The sequence below is a fragment of the Phaethon aethereus genome, assembly GCF_964289735.1.
Source record: "Phaethon aethereus genome assembly, chromosome: 3".
In the NCBI taxonomy this organism is placed as follows: Eukaryota; Metazoa; Chordata; class Aves; order Phaethontiformes; family Phaethontidae; genus Phaethon; species Phaethon aethereus.
The window spans coordinates 106169092-106190451 of NC_138576.1; the positions used below are offsets into that span (position 1 = coordinate 106169092).

At 39.1% G+C, this 21360-nt stretch overlaps 1 protein-coding gene across 1 annotated transcript in view; it reads right to left on the reverse strand.

Moving 5' to 3' along the window:
• USH2A (usherin) overlaps positions 1-19507 on the reverse strand; it is a gene marked incomplete at its 3' end in the record, with an annotated part of 396540 nt that extends 377033 nt beyond the window's left edge. The window contains exons 1-2 of the mRNA XM_081997162.1: positions 18996-19507; positions 13870-14035 (exon numbers count right to left, since the gene is read on the reverse strand). Coding sequence (XP_081853288.1) covers positions 13870-14035; positions 18996-19480 — 651 coding nt within the window. The 5' untranslated portion in view covers positions 19481-19507. The remainder of the gene's footprint in view (positions 1-13869; positions 14036-18995) is intronic.
• Between the last annotated feature and the right edge of the window lie 1853 nt (positions 19508-21360).

Consider the following 21360-nt stretch of genomic DNA (forward strand, 5'->3'; position numbering starts at 1 on the left):
CCTACAGACAAAAGGTACATGTATAAAGGACAAGTAATAAATTGAGAAGACAGAACATCTGCTCTCAAGAGTCAAGCAGGACACCTACAGAAGCTCAGAGAGATGAGAGACTTTTTCTGTTGACCAGTCCTGACTTCAAGAACCACAAAAGTCCCATAGGACATGGTCATCAAACTAGAAAGAAAGGCACATATGTCCAAGTACTGAGGATAAATCTTCAGGGTAAGAATTTCAGTGGAAAGAAGCAGAAGCTTGCAGTTCTGAAATGTCAGATTAGGAGCAATATTGATAGTTTAATCTATGCTGCCACTGAATATCACATGCTGATTTGCCTAGAGGTGCAACAACAATGAACCTCACAAGATATATAGGCCATCTACAGTCAGAGTCAATCGGGTACACCTAAATACCACCGGAAAGGAGAAAGAGGAAAATATTTTGGCTTTAATTCAGGAGGCAGAAGATCAAGACCAGTGCCATTCTTTGAAATGCTGACGGTATCACAAAAGGTCAGACAAGCAAGGTTGCATGATTTCTGCACACAACCGAGAAAACAATACACGGAAAGAAGATTTAAGTCACTTTGAATTGAGAAACTTTTCTGGAATAGATAGAATTAATGAAGGTAAGCTTCTACACCCAAATCGGGACAGTTTACTCATTTATCAAATTAGGAAAGAAACCAATCAAGTTTAAGGAAAACACAACTTTGAAGTATACAAAAAGAAAGTCCTTACAAGCATACACGTAGACTGTAGATTGTGACAAAATATGGCTATCTTTGAAATCTAAAGCCCAAGATGTTTGAATCTGAATGTCAGGAATCATACCACCAATCGTATGATTACATAGATCATACGACTGAAAGAGTGTTGCTATACCTTCATGAAAATTCAAATTTTGATAAGGTAAATGAGCTGCTGTATTAAAACATACTACAAAAGCTAGTATTCCAGCCCACTTTTTAAAAGAAAAAAAGAAAAATCAGCACCTTCGGATTCAATAGGAGATCAGAAAAGCAGTAGAAGCAGAAAATACAATTTTCAATTAGCCCTGCACAGATCAAAGAACAATGCAAAAATTAAAATTATAGACATGACGCATGACCAGCTCTTGGAGCAATGGTTCTGATAATCCATCAAATCAAGTCTATACAGGGTCAATCAGTTGGAAACACACATGGATAAATATTGTATACTGGAAAAGGCAAATTTATACATGTGGCTTTTGTGGAAGGAAATCAAGACCCACCTTTAAGTTCTTTGAAGTCGTTAACATGCATGTGGATAAGGAAGAACTGACCAATATAATATACTGGCTTTCCAGAAAGGTTTCAAACTCAGTAGAGATTAAATGGCCACGTTTCAAGCAGGCAGTTTCAGTAGGTAAGTCCAACCACCTCTGCTATTTAACATTTTGTATAGGCTTGAAAACAGTGGTTAGTGAGGTGAAAAAGGATGCCGTTAATACATCCAGACAGTAAAAGTCGAAGCTTACTTCAAGTTACAAAAGGATCTCAAAATTGTTAAGGAACAGGCAATAAAGTAGCAGACTAAATGTGCTAACCACAAGGTAGTAGACATGAGAAAAATATTCTTAACTATGTAAACATAATGTTATGTTTTGAACCCTCACTGCTAATAAAAAGTAGTCTTGGAGTTACTGTAGACAGTCATCCACTAAGCAGCAAAATTCTCAATGGCACAGAGTAAACACATTCCTTACTGGGAAAGAAGTGAAGTAAAAAACCACAGAACTTCATTGTTTAGAAATTTATGATGCAAAGTATCTGGAATAACAAGTGGAGTTTGGACCCTGGCATCCCCAAAATTATAATAGCATAACCCCAAAAGTTTCAGAAAAGATCAGTGAGGATGACCAAACCGCAGAACAGCTTCAATATAAGAAACAATTATAACATGTGATCAAGTTCTATAACCAAAATATCAAATAGCATGAGAATGATAAATGGAAAGCAACTGACAAAAGAAATTGGCAAAAAGAAGTTTGCAGACAGCAGATTTAAAATAAAGAACAATTTCACACAGCCATAATTGCATATGAGGAACTCACTGCCACAGGATACTAGCAATACCAAAATATAAATGATAAAGTAGACAAACTAAAAATAGGTCACTCAGCGGCTATTGAATACAGTCTAGCTTAAGAAGCTTCAAAACCACTGGTTGTCAGGAAACAGGCCAGTGATGCATCTAAAAGCTGTTTCTGTGCATCTATTCTTCTTTCATACTCAAAGACAGAACATCTAGACAGACTGTCAAACCAAAACAGCAGTTTTTCAATGATGCAAAAGTTACAGCATTATTGAGCTGAGGCATTGGAACGAGATACATGGACAGGAGTTCTTCCCCCTCTTCCATCCCAGAACTTACTACTTTCCAGCCAAGCTGACAAGTTGTTCAGTGCCAGGAAATATTCTTTGCTTCCATGAGAAAACGATACATGAAGACTTACCGGAAGATTCCTCCTATGGACTGCCACAAGCACATATGGATTTTGCATTGTACAGGATCTACACATGTAGTTTGTGTCACCTTCCATTTGCCACATGCACAGGTGATAATGGAAGATGTACATGACAGTTCAACACATAAGTAACAGAGGTTGTATAAAGGACAATCGGAAAGTTTCGTCTTCTATTTCTTGATCAGACTTCTGACTTCAGTCTCTAAGCTACAGAAACCTGAACCAAAGGCAGTAATTACTTTTTCTTTTAAATAACCGGGAAAAGCAGAAGCTGCTCTATTTGGCTGTACTCATGAAGTTTTTAGACTCTTATCAAAAAAGTTTCAAGTACCTTGTGAAAACATCTACTTAGCAACTAGCACAGCATAAAGAGGGAAGGACAATGGTTCGGTATCTGTGATCCATCTTTACCAGCAAAGAAGTTCAAATCCATTGCCAGTTTTCTGCTCACACACTGCATGCCAAGAACTACCTTCTGGAAGACCTTCTGCCCACATTGCAAAGCGGGTGCTCTAAAGGGTGACACTCCAGTGCACAACTTCAGGCTTGGTCTCCCCAGAAAGGAATCAAATTCAAGTACATCAGCAGCGCTCTTCAGTGACGCAAGATACCAAATAGACAGACGACAAACCTACATCCAAAAGAACTCTTCCCTTACACAAAACCGATAATGTAGATGTACCCTATGAGTGTCCTTTTAACGTTTTATACCAATGGCCATATCAAGTACACACAGCTACTTCCAATCTCTCAAAGTTTGCTCCCTAGACAGCTCATGGGCACACGAACATACAAATGGAAGAGCAGGCATATAGCTGCAGAAGTGTACCTAAAGTTATACTAAGCAATACATATCTGGGAACCCACTTCTAAGTGGTGTACATAAACATGTATCTAAGAGATTAGTTCAGAATCAAAGACTATCTAGTTTAAACAATATGTTTTTGCTTATGTTTCTCCCAGTAGGACTCCAGATTTCTATCAATCTGAAAATAGTTGATTCCAATGACCACAGTTTAATTCACAGGATGCTGTTAAACAGCACACATCTCTTTCAGTTCTTCTAACTCCAGCTATGAAATTTTTACTATTATTCTTAATATTGAATTTGAACACTTGAATAACATCTTTCTTCTTTACCTTTCAAAACATTCTCCTCTAATAAGTAGGCAAGCTACTTCTCTATGGTATGACACACTTTTTAGATTCATATGCCACCACAATATTAAATAACAATTTTTTTCCAACAAAAAATACGCTTACAAATTATATGTATTATAACTACACATGACAGAAATAGATGTATTGCATATTACAATGGTCATTAGAAATTTGATTCACAGCTATTAATTATCCTTAGAAAAATTATGGTATGCTTAGAAAGAAGACTGAAAGTTATTTTCTAATTGAAAAAATGAAAACAACCCACCCCCCCCACAATTCTAGAGTAGCACAGATCATTATTCATCTCTATTTTACTCATTTTTATCTAAAAAACTAAAATTAAATAAAAAAGCAAAAACGCATCAGACACCAAAAGCACAACCTTAAGAATTTGAGACTAGGGGGAAAAAAAGAAAGCAAATTATTCTTAACATACTGCTTCCATTATTAAAAATACAATTTAATTGGCTGCCACATATTTTTGTATAAGGAAACAAACTGCTTGCGAAACAATTTGAAACTTGATAGATTTCAAATCTCATTTGAAACTCTCCAGACAAATCAGGCATAGCTTCCGCAAACCATTCAACACTACCTCCTTCCAGCATTGAACATACAAAGGCTTAATTCCATTCCTATTATATATGATATAGACTTCAGTAGGATTTGCATCTGCAATTGAAAAAACATTTGCAATTTCCAGAAGTGTAGTCAAGATGGCATTAACAAAACCTGTGGTTTTGGCATTCTCCGAAATTAAAGTCTTGGCCTAGATGAAGTTCCTTGTCTTGTGTTCCCAGACAGCTGTTAGACTGTAAATCTAAAACTGCAAATATGCAAGAACTTGCCTGAACTCATATTCAGGCAAGAAAAAAAGTAGTTTAAGAGACAGTGTAAGCGAAGGCATCTAGGAAATATCCCAGTTTCCCAAGGAGCTGAAGTTATAACAACAAAGACCTTTCAAATAAATCAACACAAACAGTTGACAACCTAGTACCCACGGACGAGAAGAGAAGGCAAGCACCACAGCAGGATTTCTGGATGTAGCACAGCAAGTTACTAATATTAAAGAATCCCAAGGCTGCAAGTTCAGCAGCAGCATCTGAATGGCCTGCAACCGTAGCAGATTAAATGAACCAGTTGCCAAAAGAGCTACGCTCATTGTTTCCAGGAACAGTTCTCTAAACAGACACTCAAATGCATTATACAGTCTGCAACATGGTTTTTATTTCTGCTGTTGGGAGCATAGCGCCAACCATATGGACAGACTGTATCCTCCTAAATATTTTCAACACACAATTGCAATTAATAAACAAGAAGCTCTAATACACAGAATTGATGCAAACTCACCCCTCCCTTCTTGGGACTGACAAACTACTCCTAACAGATAGTAAGTGATGACTTCAAACAAGAGATCCAATTGATTTGTTAAATTAAAATGCTTTATCGTGTCCTTACTGAACTTGGGGAATACACAGTTTAACACACCTCATACTTAGTAACACATACACCAAGAGTGTATAAAGTAAATGTTTTCCTCCCTCCTTTTAAGTCTCAGGTTCTTTGCTTTTAATTTAAAATTTAAAGTATTCAAAAACTTGGGCAGAAAATAAAAGGATTTCACAAATTGGAAAGGACAAGTTTTCTCTTGATAGTCAAACAGTTATGATGTAAAGCAGTCTCATTAAATCACAAGTACTTTAACCTTTTCTTGAAAGAACTGGAAGATTTAAAGATTTATAAAGAAATTTTGCCTAAACTAGGAAATGACTCATATTTGACATGTATTGAAATGATAATGCTGATTTCAATAGGCACTCTAAGAGCATTTTCCTCCCAGGAGAGTAATTCAGTCATGGTTACCTCTCTGCATTTAGATTTTAAACTTACTTTCTAAAGCTTTTTATGTGCTATAGTCTGCCAAAACATGGCAGAGTTACACAGATATGATCAGGAAAAATAAAGGCTAGTAAAAAGATTATTTTTATAATTGCAGACACTAAATATGAAACAAATATATCAATCTGACATGTTCTCAAAGAATCACCTATTTCAGGAGCCTTGGCTGTATCTGAAAATTCATTTTTAAATTCCATTTTTCTTAATTGGTTAAATAAATTCTGAAGCGTCAAAAGGAAAGTGAGAGACCCTTAACAGTGAATCTGAAAAAGAAAATACATAATGGAACTGCTGTTACTAAGTGGCACAAATCTGATATTGGTATCACTATGTGGAGATAATGAGGTACACAATTGGCCTTAATTATGCATTACTATGTTTTCAAATTTTTTATTTCTTTAAAAGTTCTTTTTTTAAGACACCAGTTTTCCTGAGGTTTCAATTCTGTGTATATCAGATTCTTAATTTAAGGCTATATATCCTTTACTCCGCTGTGTACCTTCAATCAGACTTTTTCCTAATATATACCTAAAAAGATACAGCGATAAATATCATTGAATCAAGATCAAACACACAGAAGGACTATAAAACTTTCAGAAGTCTAAGGACTTGATCCTCATCAACTGAAATCAATTGAAATAGCAGCAGTAATTTCAAGGAAACAGGATCCACAATTTGTGGACTTAAAAACACCAAAACTGTTTGAAACTGCAAAATGAAAAGATAAGTTCCTTTACAAATCATAAGCAGTGGAAGATAAAGGCAGACATCATTAGAGAAAAAATAAGTCATTAATTGGAAAGCAGAAAAAATGGTCAAAATTCACTTTTTTTGCAAATACACTTTAGCTTACCTCAGCAGAACTTTTCAAGGATGACTTCTCAAATATTTATTTGGTATAAAGAGCAAAGAAATGGATAGTCAATAGCTCTGTCAGCAATATACCGCATATTAAGAAGGCTGTCATAAACTATTAAAAAGTATGAAGTTACGCTTAGACTGATGCCATCTAGTCTCAAGTAGCTTTTTCAACAGTCCGTTCCAAGACTACTAGTCACTCATGTCCAACATCCTGCTGGCAGTGGTTGTTACAGTAATATTGCAGGAAAAGCGAGAAAAGAAAAAAATCCCATAGTCTACCTACAAAGCAACTGATTGATATGAATTCCCATCTTTTCTTGTTGGATGCACTATACATTACACTTTTTATGAAAGTTACTGAATTTAAATTTAAAAAAACAAACAAAAACTAACATTTTCTTACCCCCGCTATTCTGATCAGAATGCTTTTTCAGAAAAACTCTGCTGCAATTAGAACAGACTCTGTTTCCAACTTAAATAGTCCCTTTTTCTTCCCAGTGTTTACACTCTAACAGATTTAGAGATGAAAACTTCTAGGAAGTTTTCTACTTAAGTAGGAAGTATGACTTCCTACTCTTCACTACAGTTAATACCCAAAAGAACATCCTCCAAATCATCTTCTGTAAGGCCTGCATAGAGCCTTCCACTGTCATCACAGACTTAGTTAGCTCTGTTCTGAATTATATTCCTTAAATATGACTGACCAAAATTGTACATAACATTTTGCACAAAATCTCACCAGAGTCTGGAACGGCAGCAATGACGCTTTTCTCTCACTGCTGGGAATGCCTCGCCTGATATGTTTCCTCAACACATGCCATTTTTGTGGCTACATCATGCCACCATCACTGGGACTACTACTTCCGTCGTTTTCCAATGATTAACTACTTAGCAAAAGATTTTGTGGGGTATTTCAAGTTCATTATTTTGCATTTTGTAATACCAAATTTTATTTCATGCCAGTTACCCTAGTCCTTTTGGTCATGCCATTCTTCTTGTATGACATCTTACTGTTCCTGATGACATCTCTCCACATTATGTTACCAGCTAGTATTATCAGTACACTCTTAATATTTCTGCCAAGATCACTAATGAAAATATAACACACGGCTGGTCCAAAGACTAATTCTCAAGGAATTCAATTGCTTTCTGCCTCCTCCCTCCCCAGGATTATAAGCAAGTTCCTTTGAGCAGTATCTATTGCCAAGCTTCACCATGAGCATTCCCTCTGACCCTACAACTTCTCATGGGTTGTCACATCAATGCTAAACTGAACTCCAGATAGAGGAAATCTGACACATTTACTTTGCCTGAAAATCAGTTTTCTCATCAAAAATACCCAAGAGGTTAGACAGTGATGAGCTATCTTTCGTAAATCCACCCTGCATCTTATCCCCTTTTTTCATTTAGCTCCACATCTTTATCTATTCCTTCAAAGATCTTTTCTAAATCCTCATATGCCACTGTGTCAAGACAAATAGGTCTGCATTGCCAAGATTCTTTTTCTTTCCTCTTTGTACAGGCTCTGGCTGGGATGGAGTTAAATTTCTTCACAGCACCCTGTATAGTGTTCTGAATTTGTGGCTAAAACAGCATTGATAACACACTAATATTTTGGCTGTTGCTGGAGAGTGCTTGAACAGTGTCAAGCCTTTCTCTTTTCCCACTCTGCCCCCACATCCTACCTCAGCAGTAAGTTAGCGTTGGGCTAAGAAGGTGGGAGAGGGCACAGCCAGGACAGCTGACCCAAACTGACCAAAGGGATATTCCATACTGTATAACCTTATGCTTAGCAAGAAAAACTGGGGTAGAAGGACTATGAGAAGACAGGGTTTTTTTACTTCCAAGATGGCTGCTACTCAGAGCCTGGCTGGGCAGTGGTCTGCTTGTGGGAGGCAGCAAGTGATTGCCTTCACATGATTTGTTCCCCTCCCACCCCACTTTCCTTCATGAGTTTTCTCACTTTTGCTATTGCTATTCTTTCTCCCACTGGTGGGGACCCTAGGTGCTTGGCTGCTGGCCAACATCAGTGCATGACACCCTTCCTAAATCTAAGTATTATAGCTCCACCTTTGACTTGGTAGATTTGCATAAAATACCTCTTTGTCAAAGGATTTCATGTACCAGTTCTTTCAGAATTTTTTGACAAAGACCATCTGATTGCATCAGCATGTACACCATAAGCTTGCAAATTTATGTTTCTACCTCTTTATGACCACTTTATTTCCATATATTCATTTTTTATGATTCATTTCCATATGTTCTCATTCCAAGAGAGTGGTCAAGCATTGGAACAGGCTGCCCAGGGAAGTGGTGGAGTCACCATCACTGGAAGTGTTCAGAAAACATGTGGATGTGGCGTTTCGGGACATAGTTTAGGAGGCATGGTGGTGTTGGGTTAACAGTTGAACTTGATGATCTTGAAGGTCTTTTCCAGCCTTAATGATTCTGTGATTTCCATTACCCAGCTTGCTTTTGCTCTGTGACTGTTGTTATCATTATTGAAAACAGAAGCAGAGTATTTATTTAGTTTGCAGACCTTACTCAAATAATCCTTAATGTCAAGCACACCTTCACTGTAGACAGGTCTTGCCTTCTTACACAAAAAAATCATAAGAACTTTTTACCATTTCACAGTCATTGCAAAGTCTAATTGTGCTTGACATCTTTACAGTTTTGTTTCTATTCCTATGTAGCATTCTCTGTGAATTTGCTTTCTCATTCCTCAGTGCTTGCAGACTTTGGCATCTCTAACTGCAGAGGTGCTTATTCACTCAGATAAGCCTCGGCACTACATCTCCAATTTTAATCCTTTAAGGGCAGAGATTCCTCTTAATCCGACTATTTTTATTTTTAATAACCTCCAGGCCTTTTTTTCCATTCAGTCTCTGGCGTCCACAGTTCACCTTGTTTTATTAAAATAGTCCTATGTGTTTGTTCTCTTTGAAACCCAAAAGTGTACTTACAGAACAAAAAGAGTTGTTTATTCTTCTATTTCAACTGAATCTAGTTATGAATACTCAACATTATTTTCAAGACCCACATGTCTAATAATGCCCTCATCACTTAACAAAGCTGGCATCCAGACTTTCTGCTTCAGCAACTACTTTATGAATAAACCTTTCATGCAGAACATACAGGAATGTTTGGGGCCTGCTCTTGTTAGTAGAACTTTAATTTCCCAACCATAAACTGGAGAATAAGTCTCTGCAATGACACAGTTCTTAGCGGTAGTTCTCTCTAACGAGTTACACATCTAAATCCAAAGCCAAGAGTTTAAGTTCCTAGATTACCTCAGTAGAATTAATTTACTAGCCTTCTCTTCCCCTACAATTATTTTATTCCAAAGAAATTCTTTTCCATCTGTGCTGTCCTTTCTTCTTCTTCCTTCTTATCATTTAATTACTATTTGGTGCTATTCCACCATTTAGCTTTCATTTTTATCATTTCTCAATAGGCATATGCTCTTATACCTGAATTCCAAACATATCTGCCATCCTACCATATTTCTGCTCCCTCTAAATTCAGTGTCACATCTGTAACCAATACTTCACACTCCTCTGTCATTGTGTCTGTTGCACAAATATTTCAGGTTTTCCTACAAACCACAGGAACTCTCCCCTCTTTGCACGCTCCCAGCTCCTACTGACTGCTTGCGTTTGGAGCCCTTTGGCCCGAATCAGTCTCATATTAGGCATACCTGTGTTCAGAGATAGACCTAGACCCTATCTCCTTGGCAGTGGTGTCTCTCATGGTCAGCTACATCACTCATGCACACACACTCTTCACAAACTACAACCTGCTAAAAAAAAACCACAAAAATCCACCAATCTGCCATGAACACTTATCAAAACCAATTCCCACAGTATCCCTTGGCTGTTATTCCTGTCGCCAGCTTGGCATGCAAAGCTGTATGCCTCAATCCCCAGTTCTTTGGTTGCAGCCACTGGGTGTGCCAGCCAGCACATGCACTGTCACAAACAAGATGCATAAATTCCCTGTGAGCCAACCAAAAAGCATTGTTTTTTTTCTCAGGGGCAGGACCCATTTAGACACCCCTATTTGCTAACCATACCAGTAAGTGCTAGCTTTCAGTAAAAAAAAAATTTTGTTCTGAATCAGACTCATCCCAAATTAGACTTATTGCCTCCATATTAGACATATTAGATCAGTAATTTGATCTGCAGTCACTGAGCAACAAGGCATCATGCCAAAAACTTTTTTCCTCCCTGTCCACCAGACAAACATGCAACACTGTGCATGGCTTTCAACAACGCTTTGCAATACGCTGTGGAGAATATCTGGTCAAGTTTATTTCCAATACAATTTACAAGGTAACTATTTTGACCCACTGCTGTCACCCGCATTTCCTTCACAGACCTAAACCACCACAGAATTTGGTAGGAAAAACTACCCCATTAAAAAGTTTGGCAGTCTCAGGGAAACAAAGACCAGATATGCTTCATCTGCCAGAAAAGTCATGCATATTGAAGGCCAGGGATATTAATTTCAGCATTTAATGTTTCTGAAAAATTTTTGGGAAACAAAACTAACTGTCAACAGGTTAGATGCCCACACCTCTGGTATGAAGTTAAAAGAGATGTCATCACGTATATCTTCAGTTACCACCAGTACATGAATTATATTACCTAAAAGTTGTAAAAGCACATACTTTTTAAAAAAATAATCTGAATAGCTTTATGCGTAGAGAATATAATTTCTTTATTTAAGATTCTGGTTAGTATAACAGCATCACATCCCAACCTTCCCCCTCTTACATTCACAGATGAGGTTTTTAGGGGTCCTACAACTCAAAATAGGGCAATGCAACTATTTGCTCCTTTTTTTTTTAAATTACATTTTTTCCAACTATACAACTTTGTTATGTGCACAAAAATATATCCATGCCACATTTCAAACTTTCTTATCAGGAACAGTACTCAGTTGTCCTATAAAAGAACATTCACAAACATCATTTTCTTTGAGTCCAAAAATAATAGCAAGCAAGCTGTCACACAAGTCTGAATATTTTTTTTTTTTTTTTACATCAGGACATGTTACCCAGCTCTGGCTAGATCCCAATCAAAAGAATGCCAAACAATGTTCCAAATTCTGCCAAGTAGCTAAAAAGGTGCTGAATCTATTGTTAGGTTAGTTAAACCTAGTATCTTGTAGCTAAACATCACAGCCACATACATTTCACATCTAACAACAATTTCCTTTTTGTTTCTGTAGAAGGAGGTTATATAGCAACTACACTGATAACACCACACCTACTTCAAAACCAGCACAGCCATAGGATGACTGCAAACTTTCCTACTTTACTAGCCACAGAGCTCAATCCTAGGGCTTACCTTTGCTAGAAATTAAAGGTTATGCCTACAACAGTGATGCAGAACTGGGATTGCTAATCCTTTACAGGTATTAGAGGCAGTTTCACCTCAACAAGACAGCATGGAAGTCTACATGGTCTGACTGACTTAGAAAAGCTCAAAGTAGTAGTAGGTCATTATTGCATTCAGCCGCCTCTGCTGCTACCCCCCGGTAGCTCACCTACAGCCCACAGAAGGGTCTCTCCTCCACACTGTAGTGCCCATACCTACTGCATGGACATCACCTGGGGAGAAGGCTGGTTAGTCAGAGAAGTCAAAAATCACATTTCTGGTAAGATCAGGCAATTTGTACTTTCAGCTGTAAAACCCAGGCTCTCCCACTGCCTTTAGCTAAAATTACTGATGCCTATAAAACTACATATTTTTTTATGTAGCTTTATCTTCAGAGGACTTTTTCATCAGCTTAAGGAAACACCTATATTCAAATATGTATCATCACGATATATAAACATATATCATCATCAAATACTACTATTGTCTGAAGACACAGACACTTCCATAGGAATGTTACTTTTGCATATTTTTGAGTGGTGTCTCATTCTCATTTGCCATTTATTTCTCCATTTATACAAAAAAATGCTTTTGGACAGCTGCTAAAAGAAAAAACCCAAACCTTTTCCTAAATTTTCATAGCCAGACCTAGTGCTAAATGGATCATGCTCCAGCCATTATCATCTTTAATGGGAAGTTGAATCCTACAATACCACAAACTACAGAATGTAAGGCTCTATCCTGAGCTCAGAAATTTGGAAAAGGTATTATGCCTGCAGGCCCTTCAAGGGTCTAGGAGCTACACTTCTTTATTCCTGCTAGGCATTGAACAACTTTCCCCAAAGAAACAAAGGACCAAATTCTAAAAAGTGCTTGAGGGTTCTTTCTAATACAATTTAAGAGATGTGTGTGTATTTAAATCCAGCCCTTTCACTCTCCACTTTGCTATCTCAGGCTTTAGCAGTTTCTGAGGCTACTACAAAATGCAGCTGACAGCAACAGCAGTAATATAGCACCCTTTGAGTGTTTGAAGTGTAAAGTTCGTTAGTTCTACCTTAAGGTCACTCTTTTAATCCAACAGCCAAAATCTTATTCACACTACCATGCTGTTATCCTGGAAAAAAGCAAACTGCAAAAAAAATCAAGACGTCAGCTTAGATACTTCTTACAAGTGACAATATCAGCACTAAAAATCCAAATCACAGTCAATACCTTTTAGCAAGTTTCAAGAAAGCAGCAAAACTATTCTTGATTGTACTGTAAACCAAATGAAATTTAATAGAAGCGATAAAGGAAATGAAGGAAGGAAGAAGACAAACATTTCAATACCTGATAATTGTGTTTTATAATTATTAGTTGAACTTGGCTTACAAATAGAATTTACTAGAGCATCTGTTGGGAATTACAAGACATGCAAATAACTGAATTTTAATTTATTCTGTGTTTGTTTACTGATTTTTGTACATACAGTTTAAATTTTAACAAACTCAATTTTGCTTTATCCTCAGTGGATATTTGTACACTTATTAAAAAGTTATGTCAACAGAAGACTTTTATAACACAAGGATTGTGCTTTAACAATTCTGAATGATATTTTTAAAGTAAGAGGTAATAGCTATGTAACTTACTAGCTTGATTGATGCTGTACAAACACATACATGTTTACTTATGTGCACTGTAAGAAGTTTTTAAAATTAAATGGGACACACCTCTGTAAGATAAGTACATTAGCATGTATAGATGAGGGTGGCATTCTCTTTTTTAGGAAATAATCAGAGACCTAAGACTTATTGATAACCTTAGAAATAAGTAGCTTTTCTTCACCCCAAATGCTCATGTTCTTAAGGGCAAGAATTTTCAGTCTGGTTTGTTCAGAAGAACAGCCACAGCATTTCTTTCCAGTGCTAAATTAGCAACCACCTCAAAACGAGCTCCCAAATTAAGATCCTTACCTGCAAGACTCAAGAGTTATCATTTACGTCCCCCAATTTACCATTTTATATTTATACACTTACACCATTCTCACACAAATGTTGTATTTCAACAAATATTAAATGTTTTTTATTTTACTCACCTGCACACTAAGATGAATCCATTTCTTCACAAGAATTCTCCCCAGTGTCATTACTTTTATTGGTGGCTGCAAACCATTTACTGTGCGATAATAAAACATGGTCTCTTTCTCAGAGATTGTGAGTTTGAACACAGTCTGCCCATCAATAGCCTTTTCTATCACACACCTTTGGAAATAACCAAGAAAAACAACATAAGGTCAGAAGCACACACATATACACATTCTTGCCAAGGTGCTATCCTGTAAAGTGATGCTAACCAGAATGCATTAATATAAACGTTAAAAATAAAGCTCTTGAGAAGATGCTCAGTGACAGTGAAAGTCACAGGATGTACTAAGCGTAAAAAACTTTAACAAAGATATTTTCTATCTTAATCTGTGAGGTTTTTGTTTTGTTTTTTTAATTTAGTGCATGCAACCCCAGTTCACTTGGGGGCGGAAGAGGGGTCTGCTTTGCATCCTCTCTTCAGGTTTCCATGACAGAAACCACGGTGGCTGGCCAGCACTGCGCAGGTCTCTGCTGCACTTTTCATACAAACCCATGCAACATAGTACATCCTGTGGAGGCACTTACATTTTTCTTAGTCTAACAAGGTAAATGTAATATAACCACAAAAAGCAGTACCAATGACATGTTCTGGAAATAAATCTTCCATCTTTCCACCAAATCTCTCCAGCTAAGGTAGCAACACCACCAGTTTTCCCTACACTCTCCCTTTGACACAGCCTTTCTTTAACCTAAGAGCAAGGCAAGCAGACTACCCAGCCACTTGTGAGGTTTTTCCCCCCACAAAGTTTTCACATCAATATCAAATGCAACACTGATACATCAGGTACAGAGAATACCACGCATAGCAACCCACATTGCACATCTAGCTGCTGAAATATTTTTGCCAACCCAATCACCATGATGCCAAGGGTCCTGAGAAAGCACAGGCTATGTATGCTTCTGAAACAGCTATGTATTTTATCAAGGTAGTTATTAGTACAACAAAAATTATGAAGTTCTGCACTCCCGTTTCAGCTGCTTGAGAAATGCAGTACCCAATTTACTGACCCATGAAAAGCCAAATATTTCAACAGTTATACCAGGCTAAATTAGTGCACTAAGTCACAAGAGAGAAGCATCTAAAATTTGCATGAGACCAGAATTTACTTGGACATATTTCAGAAAAAGAAAACCAAAACAACTTATCTACCGATAAGCATCTTCACATACTATGCATTTATAAAAGAAAAGTATCAAAAAGGCTGTTCTTTGATACTGCCATTATTCATTAATTCACCTTTAAATTCAAAAGAATAATTAATTCATTTTAACTGTTACCAGTTTATCCTGCTGGAATGTTGTCAATAAAACAACTTGCAAAATGCAGACTTCTGTTTTCCAAACCTTACTAAAAACACATTTCTTAATATATTGTCAATGGGTCTTTTCAATATTTTGTTTGCTTGTAAACATGCTAGTTTTGCTAGATAATAAATGTGAGGGAAGGCTCAGCTAAGTAGCAAAATATTTAGGAACTGGATTTACCAAGTTCCTGGATAAACAATAATTGGATAATCCAGTTTTTTGTTTATTTTAGTTATCAAAAACAAACATCCCCACATTGTTTTTATCCCCAAAGGTGTCATGACTTTAAGAAGGGAAGCGACCTTGATGTACATCACTTTGAACATTGGAAAGAACAAATGTGAATTGTGTCTCAATTGACTTGATTTCCTCTGAAAGAGAAAAATTCAAGAGGCATAAAACAGAGGACAGGGGAGAAAAAAAAGAGAGAAAAACCCAAACTAACACTAACATAGGTGAAATAGACATAAGCATTACTTCTGACTTGGAGCACGATTTTCCATTCCAACCACGATTACAGAGAGAAACCACTGCTCTTTGTGAAGTTTCCAACTTCTGGTAACCTCCTGTCCCACAGAGCCAATTCCCGACTACCATAATTCTCTATGGCGGGGTTGAAGAGAGAAAAAGCAAACAGTGCAAATCTGCTGGGTCAGCATTCAAAGAGAAAAATATTCTAGAGAATCTAACACGGCTGCACTGGTCATCCCCACACATTAACTGGAGCACTTGCAAAGGGGAACAACTACACAGGTTCAAAATCAGACATACAGTATCTTAAGGCAACTCCCCCTTTCAGTCCAGTTCCTAGCGTAAAACATCTGGATGGATATAAAGTAATAGGATATGATTAGTCTTTTAGATAGATAAAGTTTAAAAAAAATACATCTACTGCCCACTTCACAATCAGGCTGTTCCCCCTGAACCTCCTGCATGTAAAAGGCCCCAGCTCATGTCTCAACCACCACCACCGTCTTCCGGTCATCTAACTTCCAGTCACCCCAATTGATGCTAAATTGATTGAAACTGCCTGTAATGACTACAGATGTATGCTAAGTTTGTACTCATATTCTTCTCATATTCCATTGCAAAGGGCTATCATCACATGAAATTTCCTATATTGTGCTAAGGCTTACTTACAGGCTATGCCCAGGCTTACTGAAAGCATTTTTATTAACTGATGAGTACATCCAGTAAGAGAGGTAGCATGGGGAAAGACTAAAATTCAGGGACAAGAGCTCTGCTCACTTATTGCACTTTTTGCTCACTTATTGCACTTACTGCCTAAAGGGAAAGTAAATTTAAAGACTGGAGTACAAATGTCAATGTTTTCTCATTATTGTTTGTTTTTTCTTCAAGATTTCCAATATGCAGTGACTTAAAAGCATACCTACAAATATTTATACTATACATCTTACTTAGAAGAACATTAGGTCTTCAAATAAATCTGTAACATGACCTGAGTTTTGTCTCTCTTTGTATGAAAGTGTATTCTTTCCCAGATTCTCTTAAGAAAACTTGGTATATGAAATTGTTGAAGAAAATTCTTGATGTCTGATTATCCACATATGTTTGCTCCCCCAGAATGTCACAATCTTTAAAGCACATTCAGACTTTGGATCCTTGCATCAGCATCTCTCACTTCAGCCAGCACACTAACTTCTAGCATAAAAATCCTGCTATTTTCTTACATGGGCACATGCCTAACAGAAATATCACTGTCTTTACAAGGATGCAATGGGATGCTATACAGCAACACTCCTAGCTTCTTCCCTAAGTACTCTCTAGCAGTCAAACCATGCAACATTTAGCATGAAGAAACACATTTAGTATGGCATGTCCAAAAACCACAGGTCTGCTTGACGTAAGAGCACTCTGCCAGCAAACAAAATACCTTGTTAAACTTTCAATTATTCTAATGGTAAAAAGAGCAGCTGGTTGTGGCTCATCTTCCTAGTGTTTTGGTGGCAGCGCAAAGACTTTGTCAAAATGAGTCCCAGTTCCATGAAGTCCCTCTGCTGTTATAATGGGGCTTAAAATGTCTCACAAAAGACATCTAAGGGGGACAATTCCCCATCAGGAACTGCAAAATATAGGACATCTGGCAAGTCAAACTCCTTCTGCCAAGCTGAAGGACTCACTAAACCAACACAATAAAAGGAAAAACATCTTAGTTTGCTGTAGAACTATTTCTCTTTTGTAGGATGTCTTCCGAGTCAAGATTCAATGGCTATTCGTGTGCAATTACTGTTTCACCACAACTGGAGCTCTGTATTCCTTTTATGAAGGCAGACAAATTAACACACTTCTTCCTGTAAACAGTGGAAAAAAAAAAGAGTCTGGACAGTGGCATATCATCCTGACCCCTGGCATAACTGTTGTCAAACTTCAGTTTTCAGGACTGGGCTCTACCTTTGTCATTTCTACATGTTGAGTAGCAGCAATCTCACAAGACAGGAGAATGAAGTGATCTATTACAAAAATTGAATAAAAACATTTAGATTTTAAAGTGATCTATAAAACCCACTGAACAGGAATACGTACATTGTGTAGTTATTAACACAGTAGCAATTGAAGGCTAATGTTTTACACTAGTCCATGGATAATCAGACATCGGTAGAGTCTGGTTTCTGCACAGCACTTAATCGTTTGAAACAAAGGACATACATTTCATTGTTTTAGGCTCCATGCAAGCAAAAGCCCATGTCATTGACTGAAGAGTTTCATAGATATCACTCAACACATCACTGCAACAGCTTGCTTGGAAATCAGCAGGGCATTTCTGCTTCAAGGTAGGCATATGCTCCGCTGAACAAGACTCTGATGTGCCCACATATATGTGGACATGAACTCACTGCATACGACAACCCTAGGAATGAACTCTCTGCCAGTCAAGATTCAAACAGTATATAGAAAATGCTGTCTATGAAAGACATTACGCCAAAGCTCCAGAGACACCTTTACACATACCTTCAGCTGAGCTGATTTAACCAAAGCTCAAATTGAAGTCACTTTTGCTCTTCAAATCTCATTTATTTCCCCTCCATAACCACAACTCCTATGGCTAGGTTGATTTTTTTTTTTTAAAGGTACTTATCTTTGTATAAAGCAGACTATAATTCTACACATATCGTTACAGTTGTAGACATTTCTATTGTTTCTGATGATTTTCACACCCCTAGACAACTTAATATTTCAAAGCAGCATGCAAAATAAGTATCAAGAATGCTACAACAGAGCAGATCATTAGTTTCATTCTAAGAATAAGTTATGAGCACAAGTACAAAAACATTTGTGACATACTCTGAAGGAAAGTACTATACTTTTTGTGTACTTCACTTTAAAGATGATCTGCACAACCAGGGTAAGAAAGAGTAGGAGGCTTTGCATTTTGCGGTAGATGAAAGGAACTTTTTTTCCACCATGAAAGCAGTAACAGCACAAACCCCTGACAACGTATTTTGCTAGCAGCTTTTAGAGAAATGAATGTGAATCAGAGATACAAGTTTAGACTTTTAAGAACAGACATGCACATTAGGTGTGGATAGTTCCCACTGAAAGCAATTGAACTATCATCTGAGCCAACGCCACTGAAACTGAACCTACTTGTCTTGACATTTGTGAAGGCCCCAACCTAAATACAGTTTTAAAACGTCACAGTTTCTCACTGTACCTTTTTAAAATTTTAAATAGCTTGCTAATAATGACTGTGACTACAATGATCAATTTTTTTAAGAGCACCAGGAAAGTAAACACCTTCAATACTACTTACATTACACCTTCTTGCTCAGGTTTCAACCATACAGTTAACGTAAATGAAGCTGCAAGCCTTGGAGAACGGGGAGTAGAGAAGCAATCCTTGCGATTATGAAAAATAAAACTGGAAGCGTTGCTGAAGGACCCTGGATGCAAGTCCTTTTTGTCCTCTGTGATACAGGTACCAAGGCCTTCTGAAAGAAGCAGTTTGTAGGAAGAAGGCGATGACCTGTATGGACATTCCTGAACACAAAACCTCTGGGTGCAGGACATAATGCTTTCAACAGCCACTGAGCTATGACAAAAAGTACTTCGGTCTGGCAGCCCACAAGTGGCTTGAGTTGGCACGATTGACACATTTTTGAAAGCTCCCACATTTTCAAGCCTAGGGAAATGGCCCTGAGAGCTGACCAACACAAAGGAGTCATAATAAGTTAAGATTAATGTTTCAATAGCATGAAACAAGAAACGACACCTCAAGGAAAGAGCCCAGCAATTCATGTTTACAAAAAAGCTCCTCCTGATTAAAGCATCTGTAAATAAATAATGATGTCCATGTCAGTAGCAATGTCCTCAGGTGGTACGCTTTAAGAGTTTATGTAGCATTTCATCTTCAAAACACTCATGCAAGGACTTAGTCACAGGGGACATCTATGTCTTCTGGCCAAGTGGGTGACAGCCGGTATCTGCAAACCACAGAAAACAGACACAATCCACGCCCTTTTGCACCAACAGAGACGATGCCCCACTAGGGATTTTAAGGGTTCAAATTCTCCTTCCAAATTTCCGCCAGCAGGTCCACCTGCACCTTCGCCAGCTACGGCTAAGACATCTCTCTAAGTGAGGGCAACGGGACTAGGCCCACTCGAGCCCGCACACGCTGAGCGGAGCTTATCTCAGATCCGTCGCGTCATGCGAGGCCAACGCTCGGCTTTGCATTTTAAGGTAACGTGTATGGAACAAGGCAGAAAACCAGGGCATGCGACTTCAGCGTCTGAATGTCTTTCCTGAGGGTTTCCAGCTAGTTCGTTGAATCTCACGGTTGCAATCCCCCGGCGCTTACCTCAGCTTTACACCGCTATCTGGGAGCTGCTCGGCACAGTCCCCACACCGCGCTACCTCAGGGTACGCCGAGGGACACCCCCCGGCCCCCGCTCCTGAGGCGCGCTGGGTGTCAGCGAGCAGGAGCAGCGGCCTGAGACCCCAGCGACGGATCATCTATCGTTCCCTCAAGTCGACGGCCCGCTTCGTGCCTTACCCCGCCGCCCACCTCACGCTGCTCCTTTCAGCGCTCGGCAAAGCTGATTAAAACCACGTTCCCCATCTGTCCCGTGTGGATCTTTCTAACAGCGAACGCCTGCGCTGGGGCTCACCGGCGGGTTGGGCAGGGGCAGGCGGCGAACCGCGCGATGGCAGCCGATAAATAAGTTGATTTACCGTTATTTACTCCGCCTGGGAGAGGAGCGGAGCGAGGGGAGCGGCGCGGCGCCCGGCGGCTCCCCGCGGCAACGCTGCCCGCCGTCGCCCGGCAACGCCGCGGCCTCCTCCCCGCCCCCGCGGCCCGGGCCCGCCGCGTTTTAAAGCGGCAGCAGCAGCCGACGTGTTCGGTTTTACGCCCACCCCTCGCTCCCCCGGCTTGAGGAGGGCGGCCCGCGGGAAGCCATCTCGCTGCTGCTCGGGTGCGCGGTATGAAATATTTAACGCAGCCCTGGGCAGGCGCCCGTCGCCTCTGGGGGAGCGGGCGGCCTGCGGCGGGCAGTCCCGGCTCCCCTCGGGCCCGCGCTCCAGGCTGCGGTTCTGTGGTTCAGCGTCGGCGGGGTCAGGCCGCCTTTTGGCGGGGGGACACGCCTTCTACGGGGCGCGTTTGTCAAGGTCTGCCTGGCAAAGTTTTGGAAGCCACGAGTTAGTTGTCTCAGGGTCCGATTTTCTCAAGTTTTAGGGTCAGACTTTCACTGGATAGAGAAAGGCAAATGAATTTCTTTTACACACTGGAACTAGGGAGGGCCAGCGGAAGAGCACAAGCAAGAGCAGGTAAGTGCCACAGGTACCCTTTCCACAACAAAAAAGTGCAAAGCAGCAGCATTGTCAGGCCCTTCAAATGTTTTTGACATGAACCTCATTTGTCTTTGGTACAGCTGTACAAAGCGACCAAACAGGCTGCAAAGTTGTCATCAGTGAGCTGAGCATGAGCTACAATAGGTTGTTTATATGTATTTCTGGACAGAGAAGCACCAATTAGTACATCCCCTGAGGATATATAAGGCATCTATAAATTTTATCTTTATTATGGAATTTGCATGGGCTGCAACCTGGCTGGTATCTTTCCTGACAATTTTGTTGAAATAGCCTCCAGTAACTTGTCACCTTGGCATGTTTGGACT